Here is a 25869-nt window from a genome sequence, read left to right on the forward strand (position 1 = left end):
AATGAGTTTCAGATTCTTGTACTGCTGCTCTGTACATCTGGCAGGGGTTTTCTTTCCAGTGGCTGTTGAGAAAATTGAGTAGGAAAACCAAGGTATTAAAACACGCTTGGAGAATCTTGGGTTAAACTGTACAGTTTAGAAGTTTTGTTTCTTTCAGTCAAATGTGGTGCTGTTAATACAGCCCCTCAGCGGCATAATGCTGGAAAGAATTACTGGAATTTCAGCACTTGCCTTGTATGAAATGCTTGTCCTGGACACCTTGCTGAGGGAAGAGTTTTTACACAGCCATGAAGAAGGGTTGGGGGATAACTTCACCTTTGCACAAGGTTCCACAGCAGGTGATGGTCAATACACCTGGCTGCTGGTGCCCACTGTGTGTCTTGGACAGAATGATGCTTGTGGCAGTGCAAGGAATCACATTATGAAAAGCAGGGTTGATCCTCTTTCCTTAACTCATGCCGCTGTGCCTTTTTATTTATTTCACAATTGTGTGAGTTGAGTACAGAGTGTCACTCCACCCCCGCGTCACCCCCTGGCACTGAAATGCTGGTAAAATTTTGGTGAAAGTTTAACTCGCCACAACTTCAACAGCCGACAGCAGATCAACCTATTAAATAAGTACTGTGACAGGAAATGCTCCCAGCTGGGAGGGATGTGTTTTCTTGTAGCCACAGCATTTCTATTTCACACCAAGCCCTCACTGCTGACCATTTACTGAGAGTACCTCAAGAAGCCTAAAGCCACGGAAGAGCCTTCTTTTTGCAAGAATTGGGCTGTGGAGTTGCATCATCCAGGGAGATTGTAGCTAAGCTATGAGATGTGCTAAAACTGCAGAACAGAAGTGAAGCTGAGAACTTCGCAGGCAAGTATCGCTGAAGTCACCAGTCTGGTGCTGAAGTGCACAACCTGGAGGAGACCCCCAGCCAAGCAAGTTCTTTCCCCTCCTTCCACCGGAGTGAAGCAAGAAGTGACATCTAAAGGTCTGAGTCCTCTGTGTGCTAATTAACATAGTGATGCCCACACAAACCTAATGGCACAGTTTGCAGTGTTCATGCTGAAGTACCCCACCAGTCTGACGCTTCAGTCTCCTCCAGGCTTTCTACCTGAGAAGAACCATTTTTTTGTTCATCATACGCTGCTTGATGCTGTCTTTCGGGGAGTGCAGAAGAAGAAGAACTACAGATGCACAGCATGTTTGTGAACATGGATGAGTCCTGTTTAAATTCAGATAACACTCCCAAAATTAAAGTATTAGAAAATTTGAAAATCCTGCAGGTCATATTGGCTCATATTCATGATAGGAAGGTACTCTCCTCATGTGTAATGCATTTTTCTGCTCATTAACATCTCCCAAAAATCTTCTTCAAGGATTTTACATAAAAACTCAAGTCTATGCAGTAAAAATAAGTCATTTATAAACCAAATCCTAGATAGACTGAGCAGAAATGTACTGATTAAAAGCTATTTGTTAATAATTTGATATATTATATGAGCTGCTGTATAAAACATGAGGAAACACATGGCTTTGTTAATTTACTTGGGTTGCTTCAGTATAAGTTGCACTTGAGAAAGACTAAATACTATACAGAGCTGTTGGGAGGGAGGCAATTTACACAGTTGTTACACATTTTTCCATTTATGAATGGCTCCCAAAATTTAGAGTTTATTACGTTTCAAATAGAAATAAATATATTATTTATGATAATAATAATAATTTATGATAATAATAATTGTTATTATTATCTATGATAATAATAAATATATTATTTATGATAATAATATTGTTTATGATAATACTAAATAATAATATATTATTTATGATAATAATAATATTTATGATAATATCATATTATTTATGATAATAACAATAAGAAAGAGCTAAGACTGACATTTTGCCAGTGGTATTTTAGCCAAACAATTTTGGGTTGCACATAGGAGGAAAGGAGAGAAAAAAACCCCAATCTTTTAGAATTACTAAAAATTTTCTGGGAAGCAACCATTGTTGGCCAGATCATAGATGTGTATGTCTAGTCCCTGTTCCTCTCCTGATACTTCTTGTAAGTGGTGTTCTTTAAAGAGTGTCCTTATACAAAGGTTTTTCTTCTGCTTCTAGGTCACTACATGTATGTGGATTCTGTTTATGTCAAACATTTTCAGGAAGTGGCCCAGCTAATCTCACCAAAGACCATGGCCCCAGTATCTGGCTGCTTATCTTTTTATTATCAACTTAAGCAGGAAAGCAGCATTGTTTTTACTGTTTACTTAAGAGACATGAGTGGCTTTTATGAAGAGATCTGGAAAACAGACAGTGCACTGAATGCAGACTGGACACTAGCAGAAGTCGACTTCAATGCGCCATATCCCATGGAGGTAAAACAATCCTTCCTGTACAGTCCAGCTGCAACTTCCAGGTTGCCTCAGACATGAGTGCCAGCTCAGGCTAAGCCAGGAACATGGCAGGGACTATCCAGTATCCGAAAGATGTCTTTAAAGATAGTGGTGATCTGTGATTTCCTTTGACCTTTGCATAAGGGTCAAGGAGGGATCACTTTCCACACTCATGCTTGATTTTGAAGCCAGCTGGTGCAGTGCTTTATCGGAGTACCTTGGGAGGTTGTAGAGTCTGACTAATGGGAGGTTTTTCAGTTGCTGAATAATACCAATGTTCTCTCAGTTCCCTATTTTTGTGACTCCATGATCCATTTTTGAAGATGCTGAGTATCATAAAATTATGCATAAGAAAAATACTGCCGAAGAAAAATTCAAACCCATATTTGAGGTCTATTCTCCACCCTACTTAGATCCTGCAGTTCATGAGAAAAAGTCCAAACTTGGCTCCTAAGAGTACAGTAGTCCTTGGATGTGAAAGACAGCTCTTGATGGTTATTAAAATGACTTTCGAGAGTATCAGAAAAAAATTGAATTTTTTACTCCCTAGAGTTTACTAAAAAATACTCAAAACGTAATAGATTGAAATAAACAGTGTATATGCATTATATACATATGTGTATACTTACATGTGTATTTTACACATACATGTAATTTTTATATATATACACACATATACTCTCTCTATACATAAATACTTCTAACAGATGGATTACGAGTAAATTCTATTTGCTTCAATTCTACCTAAGTTATTTGCTAATTCGCCATAAACCTGCAGATTTCCAGAAATTATTAGGGGTAAAGCTAATTTTATTGAGATGTTGCACAGCTCTTTTATACTCTGTAAAGTCAATGATCATCCATTTAAATCATCAGACTTCAGGGAAAGGAGGGTGGCTCTCATAAGGCTTCATAATACTGAATGGTAAGTGAATTACTGATTCAGTAAATACAAATTAAAAAGTGAAAATCATTCCTAGCACTGTCGATGGAAATTAATTAATGATCACTTAGAGCTTGGCAACACGGTGGTTAATCTTGTGAAAATATCCTCTCGTTTTCTGGTGTCATTCAAAAATCCATCCAGAATGTTGGAAACTATCCATTCTGGAATAAATAAGATGTTGTACCACTGGATGAATGCACAGGGTACCCTTGCGTTCAGCCGGGTATGCAACTTCAGCTCTCTCAGTTAAAAAAAATATTTTTAAAGATTAAAAAAAGATTAAAAAAATATTGTCCAAGAGGGAGATGCAGGTAATTAAAAGTATGGAGAAGTTACATTAATGAAATAACAGTTTTCAGCCCTTACAAAAAAGATCAAAGTAGAGTATGGTAGAGGTTCTTAGGAGTCATGGAGGAGACAGAAAAGATTAGCTGTTCCCTGTTTCTCAAAATTTATATTGCTGTTCCAAATTCTTAGCTACCATGTAAGTTTTAAAATAAAATAAACAGAAGATCTTTTAATATATGACACAACCGTAGAACTCACTTCCACAGCATACCATAGATACCATTATTAAGATCAGTTTAAAAACTGATTAGAAAAATTAATGGGAAAGAAAGAATCCATGAGGAATATAATGTAAGGGAAGAAGAACTGAAAGCCTGTCATTGTCTTCAGTTCTTTCTGTAGGTGCTCTCTGCTGGAAAAAAAACCTAAAAGGCTAAACAGGCCTTTAATCTGCTCAAGGAATTTTTATGTAATCCAACACAGTAATTATTTTAGAGATCATTTTACAGAAGTAATTATGAAACCTTACATATAAATTCTTTGGTTGCTTCAAGAGAGTCTTCCTCTTGTTTCATCTGGCTAAAGGAGATTGCTCAGGATTCTTACACTAGCTCTGCTAGTTTGCCTCCCATCCTTAGGCAAAACATCACAGGCATTGCTTTCACTGAAAAGAATCTCACTCTGAAAGCGTTTGTCCTTATTTCCTTGCTTTGTCCCTGGGGCTGGCTCTCAAAGCTTTCCTGTACCTCAGAGCTTTGATACTTAAGAGAAGTTTTAAGACACTTCCTCAAGAGTTATAGATTGTCCTCCACTTACTTGAGGAAATTATATCCCCTGGGAATGACTAAATACAAGCATTGTTTGATCTTTGCGGTAAACAAAACACAGCAATAGCTTTTCTGGTTCTTAAATAAATTCTGTACAGGAAACCTTCCCTGACAGCTAATGCCAAGTCACGCGTTTCAGTGTCTGAGGATGTTTACAGAAAACTGTAAAATTCAATATTTTAATAACAGAGTAGTGAACACAGGGGGGCTTTAGCTCGATTCAGACAGATTCTAGATAAAATTGGGAGTTCTAGTCAGTACAGACTGATGATTGTAAATAGTGGTTTTGTATAATACAATGGCAGAAGTCTTAATACATCTTTAAAACTGGTGCTTCATAAAGCAGAAGACCCTATGTTCCCTTTGGTTTTTCCTTGACCTTGAGTGAGCAAAGATCTACTGCCAAGGTCAGGCTGTGATTTATATCCCTAATAAGTGATATAATTTAATTTGTGCCAACACTTGCAGGACTGTATGACATGTGCTGGACTCTGTCTGGGACATCCAATCAGAATTCTGTATTTCAAAGATGTGTACCAAAATTATTGCTAAGTATATGGCAGATGAATAACAGCTTATTATTATTTCTAGGTAATATTCGAAGTCGCTTTCAATAGCGCTAAGGGAGGTTATGTTGCCCTTGATGACATTTCTTTCTCTCCAGTTTACTGCAGCAATCAGACAGGTATGACGAGCTCCTACTGCTATTCATCTCCCTTGTTTTCCCCCTTTGCCTTGCCCCTCAGAACTCTGTCTGTCAGTATTTGCAATATTCGGTGCTAACTTCTCAACTGACCAGTGCCATTGGGCTCCTCTTCCTTCAGAAGACATAACAGCAGATAACACGAGTGCCATTCATTTTTTCCAAAAACCAGGCCTTAATGATTCTTTTTCCAAAAACCTTGCCTCAGGGTTCTGCAACTGGAGTGCTGGACTGAATGCTGTATTTGCATCACTACGGGTTTTGAGAAATTAGCACTTGCAGGCCTGTCACAGAAAGAGAGGGTGGATTTTCCCAGGTGTGATGGTATGAGGAAGTAAATGCCCTGGGCTTTTCATTAATGCCAGTGTAGGCGTTTTTTGTGCTACATGCCCTGAGGTATTCTTCAGAGCCAAAACATGAGCCTTACCTTCCTGTCTTCAGTCTCCCAGGAGGTATTACTCATCTCAGACAGTGTCGTGTCTGTCAGGTATTTGTTAGGCTTTCACAACAACAGACATCACCTGAATCCATGTGACCTCTGCTGTAGAGGCACTTGGGACAAAGGACTTTGTCATTTTGAATGCAGCCTCTTAAGTAGCTCTGTACTGGCTGCTGGGTTTTTACTGTGGTACTAAACACAAGTCAAAAGCAGATTAGTGGTTTCCCACTGATACCATCTATTCCTTTGGTCATAAGTTTGAATTTTTTGGCTAATTCTTTGAAGTGATCAAGGAAAAAGAGGCTGTTTCTTCCCCCTTTTTATCTCAGAGTATCTGCTAGCTGTGCCTCCACTGCTGAAGTATCACTGCTGATGGAAGTAGATTCCAGATACATTAATCATTAATAATCCACATCTCCTGGCTGGGTAAATCCATTGTTTCATTATGGCCTCAATACCTTTTTGGTGTTTACTTTATTTTGCAACAAAAATCCCAAGTTATGTTTGCAATTTTCAAGGGGTTGGAGCTGTGTGCTTATCTGTGTTTTCCATTTTAATTTTCAGACAACTTATATGTATAGAGGAAGGGGATAAATTTTATAGCATTTTCTGCCCCAATGGTTAAGTTCAGATCTAATCCGAATGGTTCAGAATCTATTCTGAATATGATAGGTTCATATAGAACTTTGCCTACTAACTTTGATTTTGAAGGTTGGTTTTGTGGTTGTTATGGGGTTTTTTATTTGAGAAATGAAATTAAATAATTTCCTTTGTACTTTGTTGAAATACAAGACCTACTGTTTGATCCTTCAGACTTATCAAATATTGTCATCTTCAATTCTTCTGAGTAGAGACATTAAAAAGCAAGAGATCTCAATTTTCCTTGTAGTTCCGCCACAGCAGTATATAGAACAGCACTAAGTTTTTTCTTTATATTTTTCTGGAAGTTTTGTTCAACAAAAGTCTCAATATTAGCCAAATGGAGGAAGAGGTACCAGAGTACTAAACTTGCTCAGCAATGATGAATCAGAATATGGGTTTAATGCCATGTGGTAGTGCTCCACCTGCCTTGTCTTTAACTAGGAAAGCAGAGGTGGGAGGCCGCAGCTGCAGGAAGAGTAAAACACACAGACGGGGCATAGATTTGGCCTATCTGAGGCTGAAAAGACCTCAGGCATCACTCCAAAGCCAGCTTTTTTCTTCTTCTGAAGCTGATTGTCTGTGTACCTGTCCTGCTGGAAAATCTCTCTTAGTCTCCATGAAGAAGGGTCACGTGTGCTGCTGTAGAGTGATGCACACAATGTCCTGGGTCTGGGCTCCTGATGAAGCCAAAATTTGCTTGATAGCTTTGGGTTGTGCCCCTCCTTCCCCCAGCACCTTGTGTAAGAGACTGGTGAGGCCTTTAAAGAAGTGGAAATGTTTTATTTGTGGGCACTTTTTTTCAGACTAAAGCAAGTCCTGACCCATGAATTCCATAATGCAGGTTATGAGAGAGCCATCAGCAAGGGCTGGGGGGTCGTAGCTTTGCTTTTAATCAACTTTTCTATAAATGGTTCAGCTTTCCTCACTGCAGTGTTAGCACTTTGTGAGGCAAGCTGCAGAGAAAAGTAGCCATGAGGCGGTACATGAACTAAAAACTAATTTACTTACATACTTACAGCGTGCGTATGCACACACGTTACACATAAAGGATTTTTAATAAGTGCTCTTTAGAAAAATACTAGATGTTGATGTTCAGTGCACACATGGGCACACACACACACTCATTTTGTCCTAGTATCTTTTCAATGAAGGAGCAGATGAAAACAAATGGTTAGGATGTCTCTGTGAATATGTCCTGAAGGAAGAATCTGGTCTTAGTATCTGTAGCTTATTTGTGTTTTAGAGGGACTATGAAGCAGATTTTCTCCTGGCTCCAGCAAAAATCTAAGAATACTTGCAATAGAAATTTGATAGTTTGATTTCATTGTGACTATGCACTATGTATGTGTAACATCTTTGCACATGCTCATCTTCTGTAAAGAAAAGCAAGATGAACCAAAGTATGCTTTGGCATCCTTCTGCTTCAAATGCCTATGCTTATCACACTGTACTCATCCTAACAGAACATCTGTGTCTTTCTTTTAGGAACTCCTTTCAATCCTGCCAATGCAGGCTGCAATTTTGAGGAAGATCTGTGTAATTTTTACCAAGATCACAAAGATGGCCCAGGATGGAGCAGAGTGAAAGTGAAGCGCAATGTGTATAGAGCAGGAGATCACACTACTGGGTTTGGTGAATCAAAACTGCTTTTTCCTAGAAGAGTCAAACGATATATAAATGTTATATAAAAGGTTATATAAAGGTTAACCCACTGTATCACTGTTCACCTGTTAATTAATATCACTGGCACAATGGTTAGTCTGCCTCACTGCAACTCTCTGTGATTAAAACCGGTGTCCACAGCTTGATCCTGTCTGGAACTCTGGCTGTGCTTCCCCATGTGTAAAGGAGGAAGGTCACCTGTTGAATAGTCAGGCAGAGCCATAAATCAGAGTATCTTCACTATACTACTCTGTAGTTGCTGGAGGGATGAATCCACAAAAACATGCAAGTAAATGTAGTCATAGCTTAATGCACTGTTTTTACTATAGAGGAAAAGTGGCCTTTTAGCCCTTCTAGGCTTAGGATAGTTGTCATTTTTAAGGGAAAACTGATCTATTGTGTAGTGAAACCGCCTGGTGAAAGGACTGTGAATAAGTTCTGAAATTCAAACATCTCTTTGTGTATTTATGGTTATTAATTATATGTGCTAAAGTCTCACCTCCTTATAGTTGGTGCAGAGAATAATAAGCCTTGTGCCCTACCCTCGTTTTTTTTGTCTTGCAGTTGTAATCTTGAAACAGCCAGTTTTCCAGTGAGGCCAGCAGGCCAGGGAATTTTTCAGGGTAAATTTGATAAGTACTTATTTCTGGTAACTTAGCCATGTGCCAGTTTAGCTAGAAGCAGACAGGATGCTTTTGGAAAAAAATTGTTATTTCCTGTCAGAGTGTGATAAATCTATTTCTTGCCAGTTGGAACCGTTTTTATAACCCAAGTCTGATGCAATAACAGAATCTGCTTTAATAGCAAATCAGCTGTGCTAATAGAATATGAAATACAATCATTATGCTGTCTTGCAGGTTATTACTTGTTGGCAAACACAAAGTTTACATCACAGCCTGGGTACATTGGACGTCTGTATGGCCCGACCCTGCCAGGAAACTTACAGTTTTGTCTGCGTTTTTATTATGCCCTATATGGGTTTTTCAAGATGAGTGGCACTCTTGCAGTTTACATCTTTGAGGAGAATCATGTAGTTCAAGAGAAAATCTGGTCTGTCTTGGACTCTCCAAAGGGAGTTTGGACTCAAGCTGAAATCTCCTTCAAAAAACCTATGCCTTGCAAGGTAAGAGCCAACTCTTCAAATTTGCTGAATTCTTACAAGAGATTTTCCTTGCCTTCTCGTCTCAGAATTCTTGGTTACACAGGAATTAAACCTAAATGAGCTATACCTACAAAGTGAATTAGTATTCCCCAGGTAGTACAGTGGTGTGTAGAATGTTTCCTCACAGCCTGGCTGCCATGGGAGCCCCGATGTAGGGGCTTTTTACCAGGAACAGGTACAAAGTTGCCCTGGTGTCCTCAACTGTAGTCACAGTATTGCTAGAGATCTCACCAGAGGAGCTCTAACAAAAGCCAGTTGTGTCTCGGTTTCTCAGCATGCTCCACATTCACTCATTTTTGTTTGCTTGTTTCCTATGTGAGTCACATCATCCTCATACTCAATTAGAGATTTTAATTAATCAAAAAAGCACTGGTAAGTTCTGGTCAAAATGCGGAGTTGATCCTACTTCCCTAAACTTAACTGCTGGGCTACAATATGAAACCAGAAATCAGTGTAAATGAGAGCAATGGGCTTGAAGAATTTGTAATGCCACGTTTGAGAGGTCATATTATCTCAGCAAGTTAATAACACATTGGTATTTGACATCACCTCCTGACTAAGTCCTTAAGCCATTGTAATTCCTCATTTCCACTCTTTTTACAAAGACTGACTTTTACACGTATTTCTGTAAGTGCTACTTCTGTAGTGATCCTGATTTCTGTAACAGACTTTCACTATCAGCAGGTCATCTAAGGAGGACCAGACAGATCACTACATGTTGACCAGAGTGTGATAATATGATGAACATATGAATGGAAGCTTGTCTTGCAACTAACTCTTCCTAAATTAAAGACAAACATCTTAAGCATTTTGTCCACTACAAATTAGTTTTTGAAATAACAGTAGTTACTGAGCATAAAAGTTCACCAAAACCCAGCTGCCTAACTGTGTTGAGGCAAATTTATATTTAAAATTTCAGTCCTACTTGTTGACTAGTGTTTTCTGTCAGATACCTGATACCTTAAAGCTTCAATGAGATTTTTATTTACTTATGCATAAAACATAACAGAATTTATAATTCCCTTTCAACTGTTAGAGAATAAAAAAAAAATTTTATTATGCCCAGCAAGTGCATACTAGAAAGGTTTCTCATATTATCATCCCAAGATATTTGTGGAAAAGTTAAAATGGCAAACTTATAATTTACTTTTGTCATCTCCTGTTTAGGTATTTCTTATTGGAAAGGTTTAGTAGCTTATGTATCATAATCAACTGTGTGAGTAGTGATGACATCTAAGTATGACTGTTAAAACTAGTTGACAGCCTTGGAAGTGGCAGGTTTTTTAGCATCAGACATTTCCAGCATGAAATTTGTGAAGAACAATTTTTGTTTCCCTAGAAGTCAGTATATTTAAAACAGTTGTGAAGAAGCTTACTTCGCTGCTTTTGAGCCTGAAGATGTGTAGGAGGGGGAGAAACACCATGCTCTGCAGCATGGTTTATTGGCCTCTGGCAATTCTCAAAAACCTTTACTGCGTGCTTCAGGTCTTGTGAAAGTCTTCTTCCTGTGGAAACAAGTTGCAAAATGTTTCTGTTGTGGAGGCATTCCTCAAATATCACAAAATATGAGATTTATTGTGCTTTACAGAAGTCAGAATGTGTTCAGCATACCATAATTAAGGCACCCCTTAGCTAAATAACTATGTATTTGGCAGGGGGTTCAGTTTATAAAGTCTTTCTTAGACAAATAGAAGAAAATTGGTGAAGTTCTGAAACATGTTAATATGGAAAAGTACAATATATGTTTACAGATGAAAAGGTAGCATAAAAAAGACAAATATTGCCAAAGTTTAAGCATGTCTGCTTAAGGCAGAGGGTGAAAACCTAGTGTAGTTACAGGCTGTCTGCTCGTAATATTCAGAAGTAGGCTTGAATGAAGTTGCATAGTGAACTTGATTCTGGCTTTTCCTTGCAATCTCATGCGCAGCTCTTCAAACTTAATACTTTTAAAAGTCCTTTTATGCTTTATTTTGTTTCTTCTTTTCTAAGCCAACAGAAGGAAATGAAGTACTACTATGTGGCACTGTGTAAACACTCAGGTTAGTTATCCGTGAAGATGTGTCTGCCTAGCACACAGTGAAATAGCTGGCAAGAAACTCTCATTTCAATGTGGGGCAGCAGTGGAGGTTCACCAGAGCATGTTTTGGTTGATAGAAAGGAGTGGTGGAAACCAGCAAGTCAGGGATTACACTTCAGGCTCCAGAGGGAGACAGGACTGAGAAACATGACAGAAGCTTGGCTTCTCTTGTCCAGTCTCCTGCAACCTGTCCTTGTGTCTCTTGTATCCTCACTGAGGCATCTTTATTTTATTTAACCTGTCCCATAGGCAACAATCCACCCCTCTACCTCCCACCCCAATCCTCATCTTACTCCCAGCTCTGGACAGTCCAATTTTTTTTCCCTGTAATACTACTCATGTCCCACTCCGTTTGCCCTGCTTGTCCCATTTCTTACAAACTTCAGTTTTTCAAAAACTAATGACTTGACAGAAAGTATAGTACTGGCATAAAGACCAGACTCTGACACTTTTCTGCTCCTACTCCAAAGCCTAGGAGTGCTCAAGCTTTTCACAGATTTTTTTTTTTTTTTTTGCTTAATAGGGGCAAAATAAACCCTTTTTTCCTAGCCTTGTTCTCGGAAATGATGGAACTGTTTTGGATTAAATCTTCCAAAAAAGGCTGTAGCAAGGAAAATCTGAGCTGAAATCATTGTGTCTTGGCAATGTTATAAGCAAGTGAAAAACGGTCTTTTAGTGAAGAGAGGTGGTCTCAAAATAAGATAGGGCTGCCACCTTTCCTCTAATACAGATGTAGTGACCAATGTGCCTATTTTATTGTTTTCTGAGATGCATGATATGTAGACTTGGATGGCAAGAAGTTGTAGGCATGCACAGTAGTTTGGCTGAGAAGCTTCTTGGTTACCAGGTGTGACTTTTGGATTGGGTCAGCACCTGTAGAAACAGTAAACAGTCTCCTGGCAGTTCCTTGGCAGCCAGTCAAGTCAGTGACACAGTCGTGTGTCCTGAAGGTCATAATGATTTTTGAGCCAGAGAATAATTGCTCTAAAGTAACTGATTACCCACATCCTTCATCTTTCTTCTACTACAAATACTACTCCCAAAGCTTTGAAAACAATATAAAATGTAATTTTTTAAAATCCATCTAAGTTTTCATTTTGGTAGCATTTTTTTTTTGCATCGGGACAATAAAAAGATGCAGATTTTCATCTCTTGGCTTCTGTAATGGTTTTTGGAAGTTCTTTTTGAATTAGCTAACTGCAGTCTGGCATGAGTTGATGGCTTGAGCTCTGTAAGCAGGAAATGTGAAGCTGGCCAGCTGGCTTTAACATGACACTTTGAAAATAAAATGCTGTAAAGGCTAGGTAGGTATGATCCAGTTAAGCAAGTCATAAATGTCTATAAATACATACATACATACATACGTACGTGTGTGTATGTGTGTATGTATATGTGTGTGTGTGTGCACATACTGCAAATACGTATGTTGATGATGCTAGTGAGAAGGCAGGAGATTTAAAGTCCTGATTTCTCAATTGGTACTTGCAGCACTGTCTCTTCTAGTTGATGTGAGTACCTATGATCCTATATACATACAGTGTATACTGATTTATACTGTACCCAGGGAATAAGTGTGAGAAGGAAGAAATGGAAAAAAAAATTCTAATATTTTTTATAATCACTTAAACCCTTCATGGTTTATTGTATAAGCCTCTGGAAGGGCAGTATGAAAACCTAAATCTGAAATATGTAGATTATTTTCATTTGATTGAATATACTGAAATTGATCTTCCATGCCAATATGTCTCAGGAAAATATAAGAGCTAACTGAAAGAAAATTATACATACCATTTGCATCCTTGAGAAGCTCACATGAAATGTGAAGCAAGAATCTACATTTTAATATTGTGTGTGTGTGTGTATGTGGGTAAACACCACCATGGAAAGATATTTCTTTTGTGCAACTTCACAATGAAGTCCAAATGCCTAGATTAAAATGAAGGTTTGACTTCAATTGGTTCTGCTTATATCAGTTCTACTCATTTCTGCTGGATTTGGGTTACCATTCTGAAGCTCAGGTTTTTGAAAGTAAACATCTTGCATTCTTTATCCACCATGCAAGCTTTTGCAATGTATAATGTAGTGCTTGATACTTTCCAAAGAGTTCATAATCAAATCCTCAGAAAGGTCACCAGTGTAACAGTCCATCCTATTTCATCAGAGTAGCTGTGGCTGCATTTTTGCATTTTCATTCCTGAAGTATTCTTTTCTTCCTCTTTGATGTTTTTTTCCTCACTCTCTTTACTTGAGTTCATCTGCTTGCTTTCACTCATCCTCTGTAACTAATTTTAGTTGCAATTGTAAGAAAGGAAAATCAAGTGACTGAGTGTTGTACTTGAATATTTACATGTTTTAAAACAAAGAAAAGAGGACTTTCTCAGAAAAACTAAACACCGAGAAACTGTGCTGCAGGATGCTGTGGAGACCAATAGTATACATACAGTTTTAGAAGGATTCACCAAATTCATGGAAAATAGACTTCACAGTGACTGTAAACACAGTGGTTCAGTTGTGACCTCCAGTTCAGCAAGTTCTTCAGCTTTTTTTGGGTTGGACATACTATAAAAGCTTTAGGGCTGGTTTGTTTTTTGTACTGTTTTCCCAAAGTGTCTATTATCACCCCGCTGCCTTCCTAACACTTGATCTGAGTGTCTTTGGACCTTTCTTCTCAGATCATCACTGTGGTGATGCTTAATGTTAAATTACTCTAACATTTCTCTTTGGTTCTGAGAAATCTGTGTTTCCTGTAGGTAAATGACTAAATTAATCTCGGATAATGATGAAGTCCTAGATCCCTGTGATCAAGTCACCAGTATGAAAAACACAGTTCTCCAGTCAGGTGCCAACTGGAGGAGGGTAGACATCCTCATCTTCACCTCCTCCTCCTCCTCCTCCTCCTCCTCCTCCTTTGAAAAACTCACACTTGTGTCAAATAAAAGTGATTTTTGGTATTGTTCCAACAAAACCTTTAGTGGTCTTCCCACAATAAGGTATCTACCCTAAAGAGGCTGGAATGAGCTGCAGTTTTATAGAACAGTCCTTCTGTCCTTCCTTCTCTTACTTCTAATATAAGAAACTTCCTGAAGAACAGTCACCAGAAATGCCTGTCTAAAATAAGAATGGTAGGGCTTGGAAACAGTAGAGTAGTGCTTGCAGAGTGTGAACCTTAGTTCCTGTGGTGCTCAATATACAGTTATGGAAACAGCATACTGGAAACTGAATTAGTTACTCAGTTTAGGAAGCAGTGCCAAAGTAGCTTGCATCTCCACAGTAGCTAAGCAAGGTAATATGTTGCATGAAATACTACATATCTCCTTTTGGTATCTGTGATACTTAATGGACACTTTCCTTTTTTTGCTCAGTTTCTGTTCTGGGCTCTCAGTATTATGATGCTACACTGCTACCTCATCTGACAAGATTCTTTGGTCTATAGGCAAGAACCTTTCCCTCTCATAAAAAGAGCCAAGGAAGCTGTTTGACTGGAATGAGGATAGAGCCCTTACAGTAGATTTGTGGAAATCTAGGAGGGTGGTGGGGGACAGATGAGAATATCAGTGTCCTGTATACATTTGTGTGCAGGCAGTGTTCTCTACAAGGCTGGGCAATCCAGCAAAAAGAGATGTAGGATAAACAGCCTGTGGCACTAGGTTATTCTGTTAGCTTTATATTTCTCTTTAATTGCGTGTTTCTGCCCTTGGACAGGAAAGGTTTTCAAAAATATTTGTTCAACTGTCACAAGCTTATTACCAATGTTGTTACAGCGGGGATACTGCAACATGTGTATCAGACAACGAGGCCCGTGGAAAAGAAATCTATATGGACAGATTCTTGGTAGATGTTTCAGAGATGTTTATTTCTCCAGCCGCATGGCCGGAGCTCTGCCCAGGAACTGTTCCAGTCACGGGACCAAGGGTCCTTCTGCCCGCGCAGGGAACACAAACCAACCCATGGGAACGAGGCTGAGCAGGGGCAGGGAAACCCCGTGTCTGTGCCCTCAGGGCCCCTCTCCCAGGGCTACACGGCGGGGGAGGAGACCCCAACACAGTGTTATCCAATTATTTATGTAGAAGCTTCCGTATTATATTATTTTTCCCACAGAAGCTTGTTGTATTTACATGGCAAGAAACTGAACTTGCCTAGTGAGTGCCATTTTAAATCAATTTATTTTAAATGACAGAAGCTTGCAGATATTCTAATTTTGGCTTAGTATCTTACTTGTGTTCTTGATAAATGCATTTCTGACTGTTTAAGCCAAAGAGATACAAGCCACTTAAAATCTAGTTTAATTAAGCTGGTTATGAGTAATTTGGTCTATGCTTATAACATCTGTATTGAACAGCCGTGAGACAGTCAGAATGGTTTTCCCATCCCCGGTGCTGGTGGTCAGTCCCTGGCTTACATGCTTCTATGGCTGTTTATTTGCATAACTGACTGAAAAGTCAGACTCCCTGTCTTGTGAAAACATCTTGACTGCATCTTAGTGTCAGGTCACACTTCTGTTTCTAGTGTTCAAATTATTTTTTGATTTTATAATACTGAGTTTTGTGTCACTTTGAGGAAGTTACAACAGTAGCTTCTCAGAAGAAAACACCTCGAACTCCACTATAACTGTCCTTCTTCTTTAGGAAATTGAACTTTAAATGTGTCTAATTGACATACTGAGTTTTGTGTCTACACAGATTTACAGTTTACAGTGTGTCGTTTAAATCTAGGAATATTCATTAGGGTGGAATAAGATAAATTACCTTGCTACAGAGGCACAGCTTGCTTTTAAGTCACCAGATTGGGCCATTTTAGTGTTTTTCTTCTGTTTGGCTGATCTGGCTCTCTAATTGAGCAAGGTGTATACTTTCTGGGATAAACAAGGAGGAAAGAAAATACACAGAACATAAAGGGATTCAAGGGAGTCTTCCCTCCTTTTCTCCTGTTCTCAGTCCAAACCTCCTATAACAAGCTTCCCCATTAGTCCTTCCTTACACTGGGGGTACCTTAATGCATGTCCTCCTACTTCTTCTCCTCTAAAAGCAGAATAACTTCATACGCGTGTGAGTTTTAACCCACATTCTGCTTGTAGAGTTGCAGAGTGCTAAGGATGAGAAGTCCCTTCTACTTCACCCAGTATCTGCAGCACAACCCAACATGGTGTCTTGGCAGAAGCTTGCTCGACCAGCTGTTCTCATCTGGCACTCCTCATCCTGATATCATCCAGGAAAGTGCTAAGAAAGGATTATTGGTACTTTGAGACTGAAGGCCAGGGCCATTGATTAAGCACTGCAAAATAAACAAACCAGCTTCCATAAACTGGGGCAATGGTTTGGAAGGAAACTGGTGCCCTAGCTGTGTCCTGTTATTGGAACAAAGAGAGACGTGAGAGATGTGTTTTATTTTTCAGTAATACAGGCAACAACTGCCTGCACTGGATAAGGTTTTAGCTTAGCCTCCAAAATAGGATACAAGTCTAGGAATATCTGTTACCTAGCTTGAAACTGTCAGTATGTTGTTCATCTGCCATGCTTTATGACAAAAAAAGCTGAGCACAAAGAATCCCCTATTCTCTTCTCCAACGCATGAAATAAAGTAATAAAATTTTATTTTGGAAAAATTGACCTAGCAAATATTTTAATTCAAAACAAGAACAAATGCAAAGCATCATGAAATTAGTTCTATTGAGACTGTAGGAAGGATTCAGAGATCTGACTAAGGGTGAAAATCAGTTGTTGAGTAAATCCAAGTTGATACAATTTTGGTAGGTAAAGTTCAAATACTCAAATACTTCACTTTATGACAGAAAAGGATATCTGAAACAGAAGAAGAGTGAATAAATTTGACCTGTGAACCAAAATGTTCTAGTCCATTGCCTAAAACTAAATCAAGAATGTAACAACAAAATAAGTTGAGGGGACTGTAACAATTTTACATTCACTATAGCCAAAACTGAAAACTCTGCATTCCCAAGCAGAAGCACCCACACTCCATCCCTGTGAAATCACAAAGTCTGCTCATGGCAGTGTGTCACTCAACACCACAAAAATCAAGTGGAAAGTTAGTGAAGCTTAAGCTACAGATGGCAAAGCTGAACAAATTTACAAGTGTCACTGAAGCAGATCAATCCTTTGGTTGTACAAAGATTACTGGTTCAATGACCTTTGAGAGACCACAGTTATTGTTGTGATGTTTTTGAAATGGAGGACTTTCTGCAGGATCCAATGGGTAGTTATATACCTTGTATGGAACAAATTACTGCAATCTAAGAATAAAGAACTTAATCCTGCTCCCAATGATGTCAATACAAAGGCATTGCTTAAAACATGATACCACAGTGTGGAAATGTTGTTTCACAAATGAGGACTGACGTCACCCTTACATGTGTGGTTTTCTGAAGATTCATGGATTTAGGGCTATAATATGTCTTTAGTTTATTACATATGTTCACCAGAATGCATTTATTTAAATTCTGGTGAATGATATTCACTCAACGTTAGTATCTTACTTTACACTTATTTTATGCATTTTTCCAAGAAATGCTACTGTTTTTAAAAGATTGCCCCTGTGTCCTGACAATGAACTTACAAAGTATGAAACAATTTTTGTCTTGTTAAACCTTGAGGCTGAGATACAGCCCTACAGTGGGGGGGGGGGGGGGGGGGGGGTGGGGGGAAAGGTGTGTGGTTTAGGCCACTATACACTGAGCAGCTGTGCATTCTGTGCAGGGGCACTCCTCAAGTCCATACCAGTACCAGTTTATAAGACAGATAATCAGTAATAACCAAGACTGAATGGAAGAGTTTCAAAAATTGCTGCATGCTGGGCAGCATAATGCATACATGCTTCAAGGTTTTTGGTGTAGTCACGTTCCAGGCTGTTTTATAAGCAAATGGGTTAATAAATACTATACAGAGCAAAGCAAACTGGCAAAATACCATGTAGGTACCATATCAAAGATATTACCAAGCCTACTAGAAGACAACATACTAAATAATGCTCTAACAACGTTTAAAAGCGTTTTTGTATCCACATGAAACTTGTCAGTCAGCATTTAACCTCAAATATGTAACTGAGGTGTTGTCCAGAATATTAAACGGTTAGAAGTGACACTATTCCATCTCCAATCACTAGCATAGACCTCAACACAAAGGAATTGTTTTGAAAAGCTCCTCCCAAATTATGGTCATAACCCTAGTGGTCAGACAGATGGTTTGGAGTAGTTAGGCCAAGGAAACCACCAGCAATGTTTTTACAAAATAAACCTTAATGTGTCTTCTATATTTCCAACAGATTGGTGTCAATCTTGGCAGAACGGCAGCTGGGACTCTTACAGTTTCTTGACATTTTATTTTGTTACCTCATGAGTGACATGTATTTTTCATGGCAGAATTAATGTTTACTCAAATCAAAGATCTGGGATGTTTTTATTAATCTTCATGAACTCAGATGAATACTGTGAATTATGCTTAGCATTTCCAGCGTCCTGCTCTATGGTATTATGGCATTGAGTAATTTATGAATAATCCCATTTTGTGCAGTAGTTTCAGTTCATCTCTATTATTCTTTGCACAGCCATTTCTCTTGCTCATCACTCTGAATTACTCTTTCAAATTTATTTTTCCATGGATAAAACCTCCTGGTTTTCAGGATAAGATAGCTGAGGATATTTGAGCTGTTCGTGTTGGGTATTGCACAAGAAAAAACCACAACAACCTCAGCGAGTCATGTTTTCTCATAGACAAAAAAATACTCTAGTAAAATGGGAATTACATACAGACATATGTAATTTGCCTATAAAAGTGAGAAAATATTTTCTGTTGATTGAAAACATACATTTAGTCCCCACTGGAATCGACATTGGCAGAATGTACCAAGACGAAGCAGATTCATTATTCCTGTTCTGTAGATTTCAAAATTGTTTGTGCATTTAGAAAAAACACCAAAATTTCAGACTCTTAACAGTACCAGGTTCTGTGTCTGAAATTTCCTTCCTGTATTGCAGGTTGTCTTTGTCAGCTGGTGTAAAAGCTTCTGGGACTGTGGACTTGTGGCACTGGATGATGTATCATTGAGCCTGGGAAGCTGCCAGGCTGCTGGTAAGGCCACGTGTATTTGTCATCCAACAGCTGCTCTCCTTTTGAGTAAGAGTTCATCATACACCTTCATTTTCCAAGCCTATCCTACAGCTGCCTTCATCCCATTGTGGTTTCTTGTCTTTTCTTTTTTCCCAATAAGTATTGCATAAATCTTATTTTTGCAAAGTAGCAAACATCCAGCAAGGACCAGTTTTTGGGTACTAGCTAGCTCCTAATAAATTTCAGTGACTCCAGAGCAGTTGTATACAGGTGAATGGCCCTTTGAGGGCATTAAAATTTAAAATAAACCCACAATCCAACTGAGTGAAAAGTAGTTTTCAAATGATATTTAAGAAGCCAGGAAAGGACCCAAAAGCAGTATTTTTCAAAACACAGCATTATTTTTTTTAGTCCTGAAGTACAGTTGTGCAAGGCCAAGACACAGCCTTACCTGAGCTGCAGTTCTTTAATGAAGACAGGGAAGACCAGTCCAAGACTTCCTCTATAGTAGGAGGAACTGAGTGGTTTTCAGCAAGACTTTACCCTCTGACATGCACAGGCTAACCTCTCTGAACTCACCAAACTCCCTCTTCTGTGGCTTTTTGAGGTTTGACAATACAACAATTGTATCCTAATTTAGAAAATATTCTCATGAGGCAGGCACAATCTGCAGTCCCATTCTTCTTTGGAATAAAGCCATGCCTTTCCAATGGTCCTAATAGCTTTTTCATGACCTCTTTAGATTGGATTTCATGCATTCAGGCTCATAAACCAAAGAGAAGTCACATGTACAAAACAAGATGCCATTTTTCTAAAGTATTTCCAACAGTTGTCTTGCCTTGCTGTAATTTGTAAGTAACTGGAAAAGGAACCAAAGGTGCAGAACTGGGTCTGGGTGTGTAGTCATGCCATGGCTTGTCTCTGATGGCAGCAAAACAAATGCCTGAAAAATGCCCCAGAGGTATCAAGATTTCCTTCTCTTCAAAAGGCAAAGGCAGCTCAGAGTATCTACTTCTGAATGACAAATTCAGATTACAGCAGAAGACCTGACAGAAGCCTCCTGGTATGCACCTGAATTATATCACCTTTTGTATGATCTAATAGAATTGAAATAATGAAAATACTCTAGTTATTGCAGCTCTGTGGTCTGTTGTAGGCTGCAGTAGAATCTGGTGCCAAGGGAACAGTGGAGAGCTAAATGTGGCATTTGATTTCAGATCACAGAAACTCCAGTCTTTGACAAGGTGCATTTAATTATGCTGGAACTTATTAATCTGCTTGGGGTGCCAAAGCAGTGAAGAAAATTACACTGGTAATTCTGTAACAGAGCCTGTTATAGAATCATAAAACTGCTAAGGTTAGAAAAGACCTCTAAGATCACTGAGTCCAACCATTAATACCAAAATACCTTGTAAGATCATCTGGTCCAAACCATTATTGTGAAGAATAATAAACTGTTTTAAATAATCCTAGTACATGTCACTGAGCTAGACCAGGGCACAGATTTTCCCAAAGATGTGAAGAAAATGAAATTTAATTTAATATGACAGTTTGAAGGTAGCTTGTATAATAACCTTGTGGCTATTGTAAGCATTGCTAGGTAGCTATAATTGACGTCAGCAGGTGAGGAAACACAATACGTTACTTGTGTAATCTTACCATATATCAGTCTAATGTATTTGAAGTTTTAAGCCATGTCCTCTCCTTACAGATTTATTGCTGCCCAGTCCTGGAGAATGCACTTTTGAAAAAGATGAATGTGTGTTTACCCAGAAGAAGAAAGGTGGTGGGAGCTGGCACAGGAAGAGGGGTCCAACTCCCACTTCTTACACTGGACCGAAAGGAGACCACACTACTGGGGTAGGTGAGTTAAGTTCCACATTGAACTTTCAGAACAGAGATTGACAGTTAATAAAAAATACTAATTAAATATTTTAAATGATAACCCAGAAGATAGAGAAAGTTTTTACTCTTCTTTTCAGAAAAGTTACTAATCAAATGAAGTAAGCACATTCCACAGGGACTCATGAGTGGTTTTGAGAATGTGACATTTAATCTGAATTATCTGCAGGCCATATAGATAATTTGGTTGTCATGTCCCAAAGTAGCCTTTTCCTTGGGAGATAAAAGAAGAGGATGACTCTCCAGACCCCACAGAAAAAGCTCCTTCCAAACTCCCAGCTTATGTGAATATTCCATGAAACTGATTTTAGACCTATTTTCAGTTTATGTGGATCACTAAGTAGTCTGAGATGTGAGGCTGATGAGCTTGACTTTAGAACTGAGAGCCTTTTAAGCCTGGTCTGTGACAATGATTCCTTAGTTCATCTCAGCAGCAAGCTGTGCAAGTGGTTGAGATCTCTTCTGCATGAGCACCTTTGGTTTCAAAAGAAAACATGAAGAATAAAAGAGATTCCACAAGCCCTTTGTCTTGAAAATCTGCTCTACAAGCTCACCAGTGTAAATTCAAGTATTTAGGCAGGTATTATCTATTAGCATGAGAACGCAGAAAACTGCATCACCACCGACCACTGCCTAAAGTGTACCCTCAGATGTACATGCAGCTGTCTCAGAATTCCAGTGAATCAATCTCTATCAGAGTGCAATTCCTGGTGTAAGAGCAACTATGGTTTTGTATTCTTTTCTGTGGTTGCGCATTTCAACAGATATAACCAAGTTTTTAAGGGTTCAAGCCATTAATTGGTAGAAGGCAAATTCATATGCCCCTCATTCCATCATTCAATTATCACCAGCTGGAGCAAACTGAGGTGCGTCAGAAGACTGAGGAGCATCCCCACATGACATCTGCTGCATAAGGCAGCTGTTCTGAGATGTATGCTCTGCCAGCACGCGGTGAACTCAGATAATGCGGCAACTCTTCATGCAGTCCCAATGCTCCCTTTTTGTTGTGTTATCTGCCTGTCTGTCACCACAAGTCCTGGGGGTGAGATTCCCTTCAGAGGGACAGGGAATTCCCAAGGATAAGTGAGAAAGGCAGAATGCTGCCAGTGGATGCTTGAGAGTCTCTTGTGATACTCAGGAGTCCTATTTTCTGAGGCTCACAAAGCAATGTAGATTATCTACGGCTGCAGGTCCATAATATATCCCAACATAATGTATCCTACTTTGCTAATACTTACTTCTATATCTTTTTAAGGATACTACATGTATATAGAGGCATCTGACATGGTCTATGGACAGAGAGCATACCTGGTTTCAAGATCACTAAGAGGAACATCTGGAAAACAGTGCCTGACATTTTTCTATCATATGTATGGAGCTGGGACCGGATTATTAAGTGTTTATCTAAAAAAGGAAGGGGATGAAGAAGAGATTCCTCTGTGGAGGAGGACAGGGGAACAAAGCATCTCATGGCTAAGGGGACTGATAGAATATGAAAGTGATACAAACTACCAGGTAAGAAAAACAAGCAAGAAACAGTCAAACTGGAATACTGAAGTGGACTAGGGGAGGGGAAGGGAGGAGAGGGAAGGAGAGAGAAGGAGAAGGGAGGGGAGGGTATCCCTTGAATAGGTTGCATGGCTATTATTTTTTTCAGTCCTTCCACTGGTGGGATTCATGAGAAGTTGTGTCTTACATTTACAGATAATTTTTGAGGCAATCCGTGGTGTGTCAATAAGAAGTGACACTGCTATTGATGATATTCTGTTCCAGGCAGGACCCTGTTTGGGTAAGTTTCAACATACTTTGTAAGAGACACCTGGCAATTCACAGTGCTTGTTTGTAATTAAGTGGATGATACTTCTTCCCTTGAGTCCCTCATTTAATGGATTTGAATTTAGTATCAGGCTGCTGGGTTAATGCAGAACTTTTACTCTCTAATAGGATGTGAGATTATCCTCAGCATCTCAGCTAGTAACGTGGCTGTAACCCTTTCTAAAAAACACATGACAGTCCCATTTAAATCCAGCACGTTAATTACATTCTGCTGTAAGTATTCTTATGTATGACAAAAATACCAATAATTACAGTATTTCTTCACTCTTTATATTCCAGAAGTGGAAGAAGTTCAATTCTCATCAGGCTATCCTGACAGCTTAAATGAAATTGAGTATTAAATACAGTCTGCTGAAAGGAATGAAGCAGAATAGAAGAATTGTATGTAAGAAACTGCACAAACTGCCTATTTTAAAATATGCTTTAAGTAAATACTGGACTGGTTTGAATACACACCAATACGTAGGAAGAACTCGGAGCACTCATGTTCCTCGCCTTTTCAATGAAATTATTGACTCAGGGCTTCTTAGATCATAATTTTTTGATACTATTTCCTCTTTTGCATGAGGTATCAGTTATTACATAAAGGCTTCCCATTTTGCATAGATCATTCATTTTTAATTTTTTTAACATTTCTGGTATATAAGTAAAAAGAGGAAATTCAAGTTGCACAATTGAAGTCCAATATTGTGTTATCTTAAATCTGCATTCAGTGAATGTTTTGTATTGGGGATAGAATGGATCTTTGTTAAGAAAATTATAAATGTTTTGAAATAACAAAGAAAATAGTGTTAGCTACTAGTATTATCCTACAGGTTAAGTGCAATTATTCACAATGACAAATCTCTCTGGGAAACTTAATACTCTGCTGGCAATTTTTTGTGAGAGTGTATTATTTTACTATGACAAATATATTTTTCAATAACAAACTCAATTCTAGTGTTCAGTATCATTCAGCATAAGATGCTGGCCTGTGGAATTATATGAAATGAAACACTTTAAAGCCATATGTTTTCTGGGATTAAAGTCTTGTTGTTTGTCTTTTTAGTAAATAAGTTTGTATACTCACAAAGAATGCACTTACACTTGCCCAACCACAGATGTCTTGCATTTGTATCAATAGGAAACTGAATTCACACATCTTGTTATTTTTTAAGATTTTATGTATTTGTGTGTAAGGGTTTTCTTTTTTTGAAATTACTATAAATTCCTAATAAAATGTAACTTTTGAGTACCATCTTATTGCTCTGCTCTAGATTTCATACTAATCAGTGTAAGGAGAAAGAGCTGACCTAACAAAGAAGCCTGAATTCGTTATTTTAAACATGAAGAGAATGAAATGTATGGGTCACATCACCTAAGAAAGCTAACAGAAAGCAATCTAAACTGCTGCAAGAAGCTGTGTACCGAGTGGCAGAAATTATTCTTACAGCCACCATACTGTGCTCCTTTCAGAACTGAGCTTATGCTTTTCCTAACAGCTTATAAGGATCAACAGCACCTGGGATGATCTAGGCCCTTGACTCTTTTGTAAATTTTCATTTTGGTGACAGAAACAATTGAAGAGATTGTTCAATGCAATACATTCATTACTCATGTATTTATTTAACCACACAGATTGAAGCCGTTTATGGTTTCCTAGAGACTGAGAAAGAGCCAAAAGGAATTGATACCTTATCTGCCTATCCTTACTTACAGTCTCCCTAGTCAGCTGCTTATGAACACATGACTCTTGCTATTATTCAAAAATGAAAGCAAACAGAAATAATGGACATGTTTCCTATGAATCAAAACAATTTTACAGTGTGCTATAAAGTGCATGCATTGATATCAATATTCATCTCAAATTGTCTAAGCAGAAAGCAAGTGAAGATGAGGTGGTTAAAATAATTAGGCTTGGTGGTTCTCCGTATGTAAATTAAATGAAGCATGAAGTACAACTGTTAGGCTCCTATATCTAAAGATTTATGCAGATCTACTTCACTCCATCATAGTAATCAGATTTAGGCTGATAGAATAAAAACATAAGTGAAGGACTCTAACCTGCATTCCACTGAGTGTTTTCTAGGGACCTCAGTGCTACAGTGATTTTATCAATATCATTGAGGGAAGTATTTATCCACAAGATGTGAGGCATTATCCTGACTGGGGGGGGGAAGGGAGGAGGGGGTGAGAGAAAAGAAAAAAAAACCTGAAACAAACAACAAACAAAAAAAAAGGAAGAAAAGAAAAACGCACCCACCCACCCACCCAAACAAACCAAAACCAAAACACCAAAAACCAAAACCAACAAAAAACCCCTTAAATTCTGCCTTAAGTAGGGAACATCACTTTTCCACTCATTTTTGCTGCAGGAATTAAAGAACAGAGGGAGAATTTGAAAGGTGGCTTCATTTACTTCAGTGTCTGCTGAATATCAGTTTATAGAATAGGAAATTCACAGACCAATGAAAGAATGGCTACAAAACATTTGAAAACTGGGTAAGGCGCATTAAGATTTCTCTGCTGGCAAACTTCAGTTTTATGGTGAGATTTAAAAAAAAAAAAAAAGTTCTATCAGCTCTGTCCAAATGGGACATGCAATTAATTTCTGTCCTGGATCCATCTTTATTTACTGTTTTTTCTTTTCTTCACTGCTGCAGTAGCTGTACCAGGACCACAGCAGGGCAAAGAAGAGTTCTAATGAGACTTGCCATACCAGGCCTGTTTAATGCCTGAAAATTTCTTCAAAAGCTACTGAAGAACTTACAAGTAATTGCTTCGATCCCAGTTGTGTCACAATCTGTAAAATGGAAATGAAAAAGAAACCCTGAAAAGCAGCTGTAACACCCAAAGCAGTAATGGGCTTGTATTTGATTGCTGTAAATGTAGCTTTGTGGTGGAGTGGAACTCAAGTTGTCCTGAGATCAGTGGAAAGTCCTTTTACTGTCCTGTTTA

At 38.5% G+C, this 25869-nt stretch overlaps 1 protein-coding gene across 1 annotated transcript in view; it reads left to right on the forward strand.

The window, feature by feature from the left end:
* Window positions 1-24171, forward strand: part of MAMDC2 (MAM domain containing 2) — a 56232-nt gene extending 32061 nt beyond the window's left edge. The window contains 9 exon segments of the mRNA XM_032096954.1: window positions 2114-2370; window positions 5041-5134; window positions 7719-7865; window positions 8753-9018; window positions 19122-19215; window positions 20906-21058; window positions 22352-22611; window positions 22801-22885; window positions 23212-24171. Of these exon segments, the coding sequence (XP_031952845.1) occupies window positions 2114-2370; window positions 5041-5134; window positions 7719-7865; window positions 8753-9018; window positions 19122-19215; window positions 20906-21058; window positions 22352-22611; window positions 22801-22885; window positions 23212-23273 (1418 nt within the window). The 3' untranslated portion in view covers window positions 23274-24171.
* Window positions 24172-25869: the final 1698 nt, after the last annotated feature.

Source organism: Corvus moneduloides, chromosome Z (assembly GCF_009650955.1).
Source record: "Corvus moneduloides isolate bCorMon1 chromosome Z, bCorMon1.pri, whole genome shotgun sequence".
Taxonomy (NCBI): domain Eukaryota; kingdom Metazoa; phylum Chordata; class Aves; order Passeriformes; family Corvidae; genus Corvus; species Corvus moneduloides.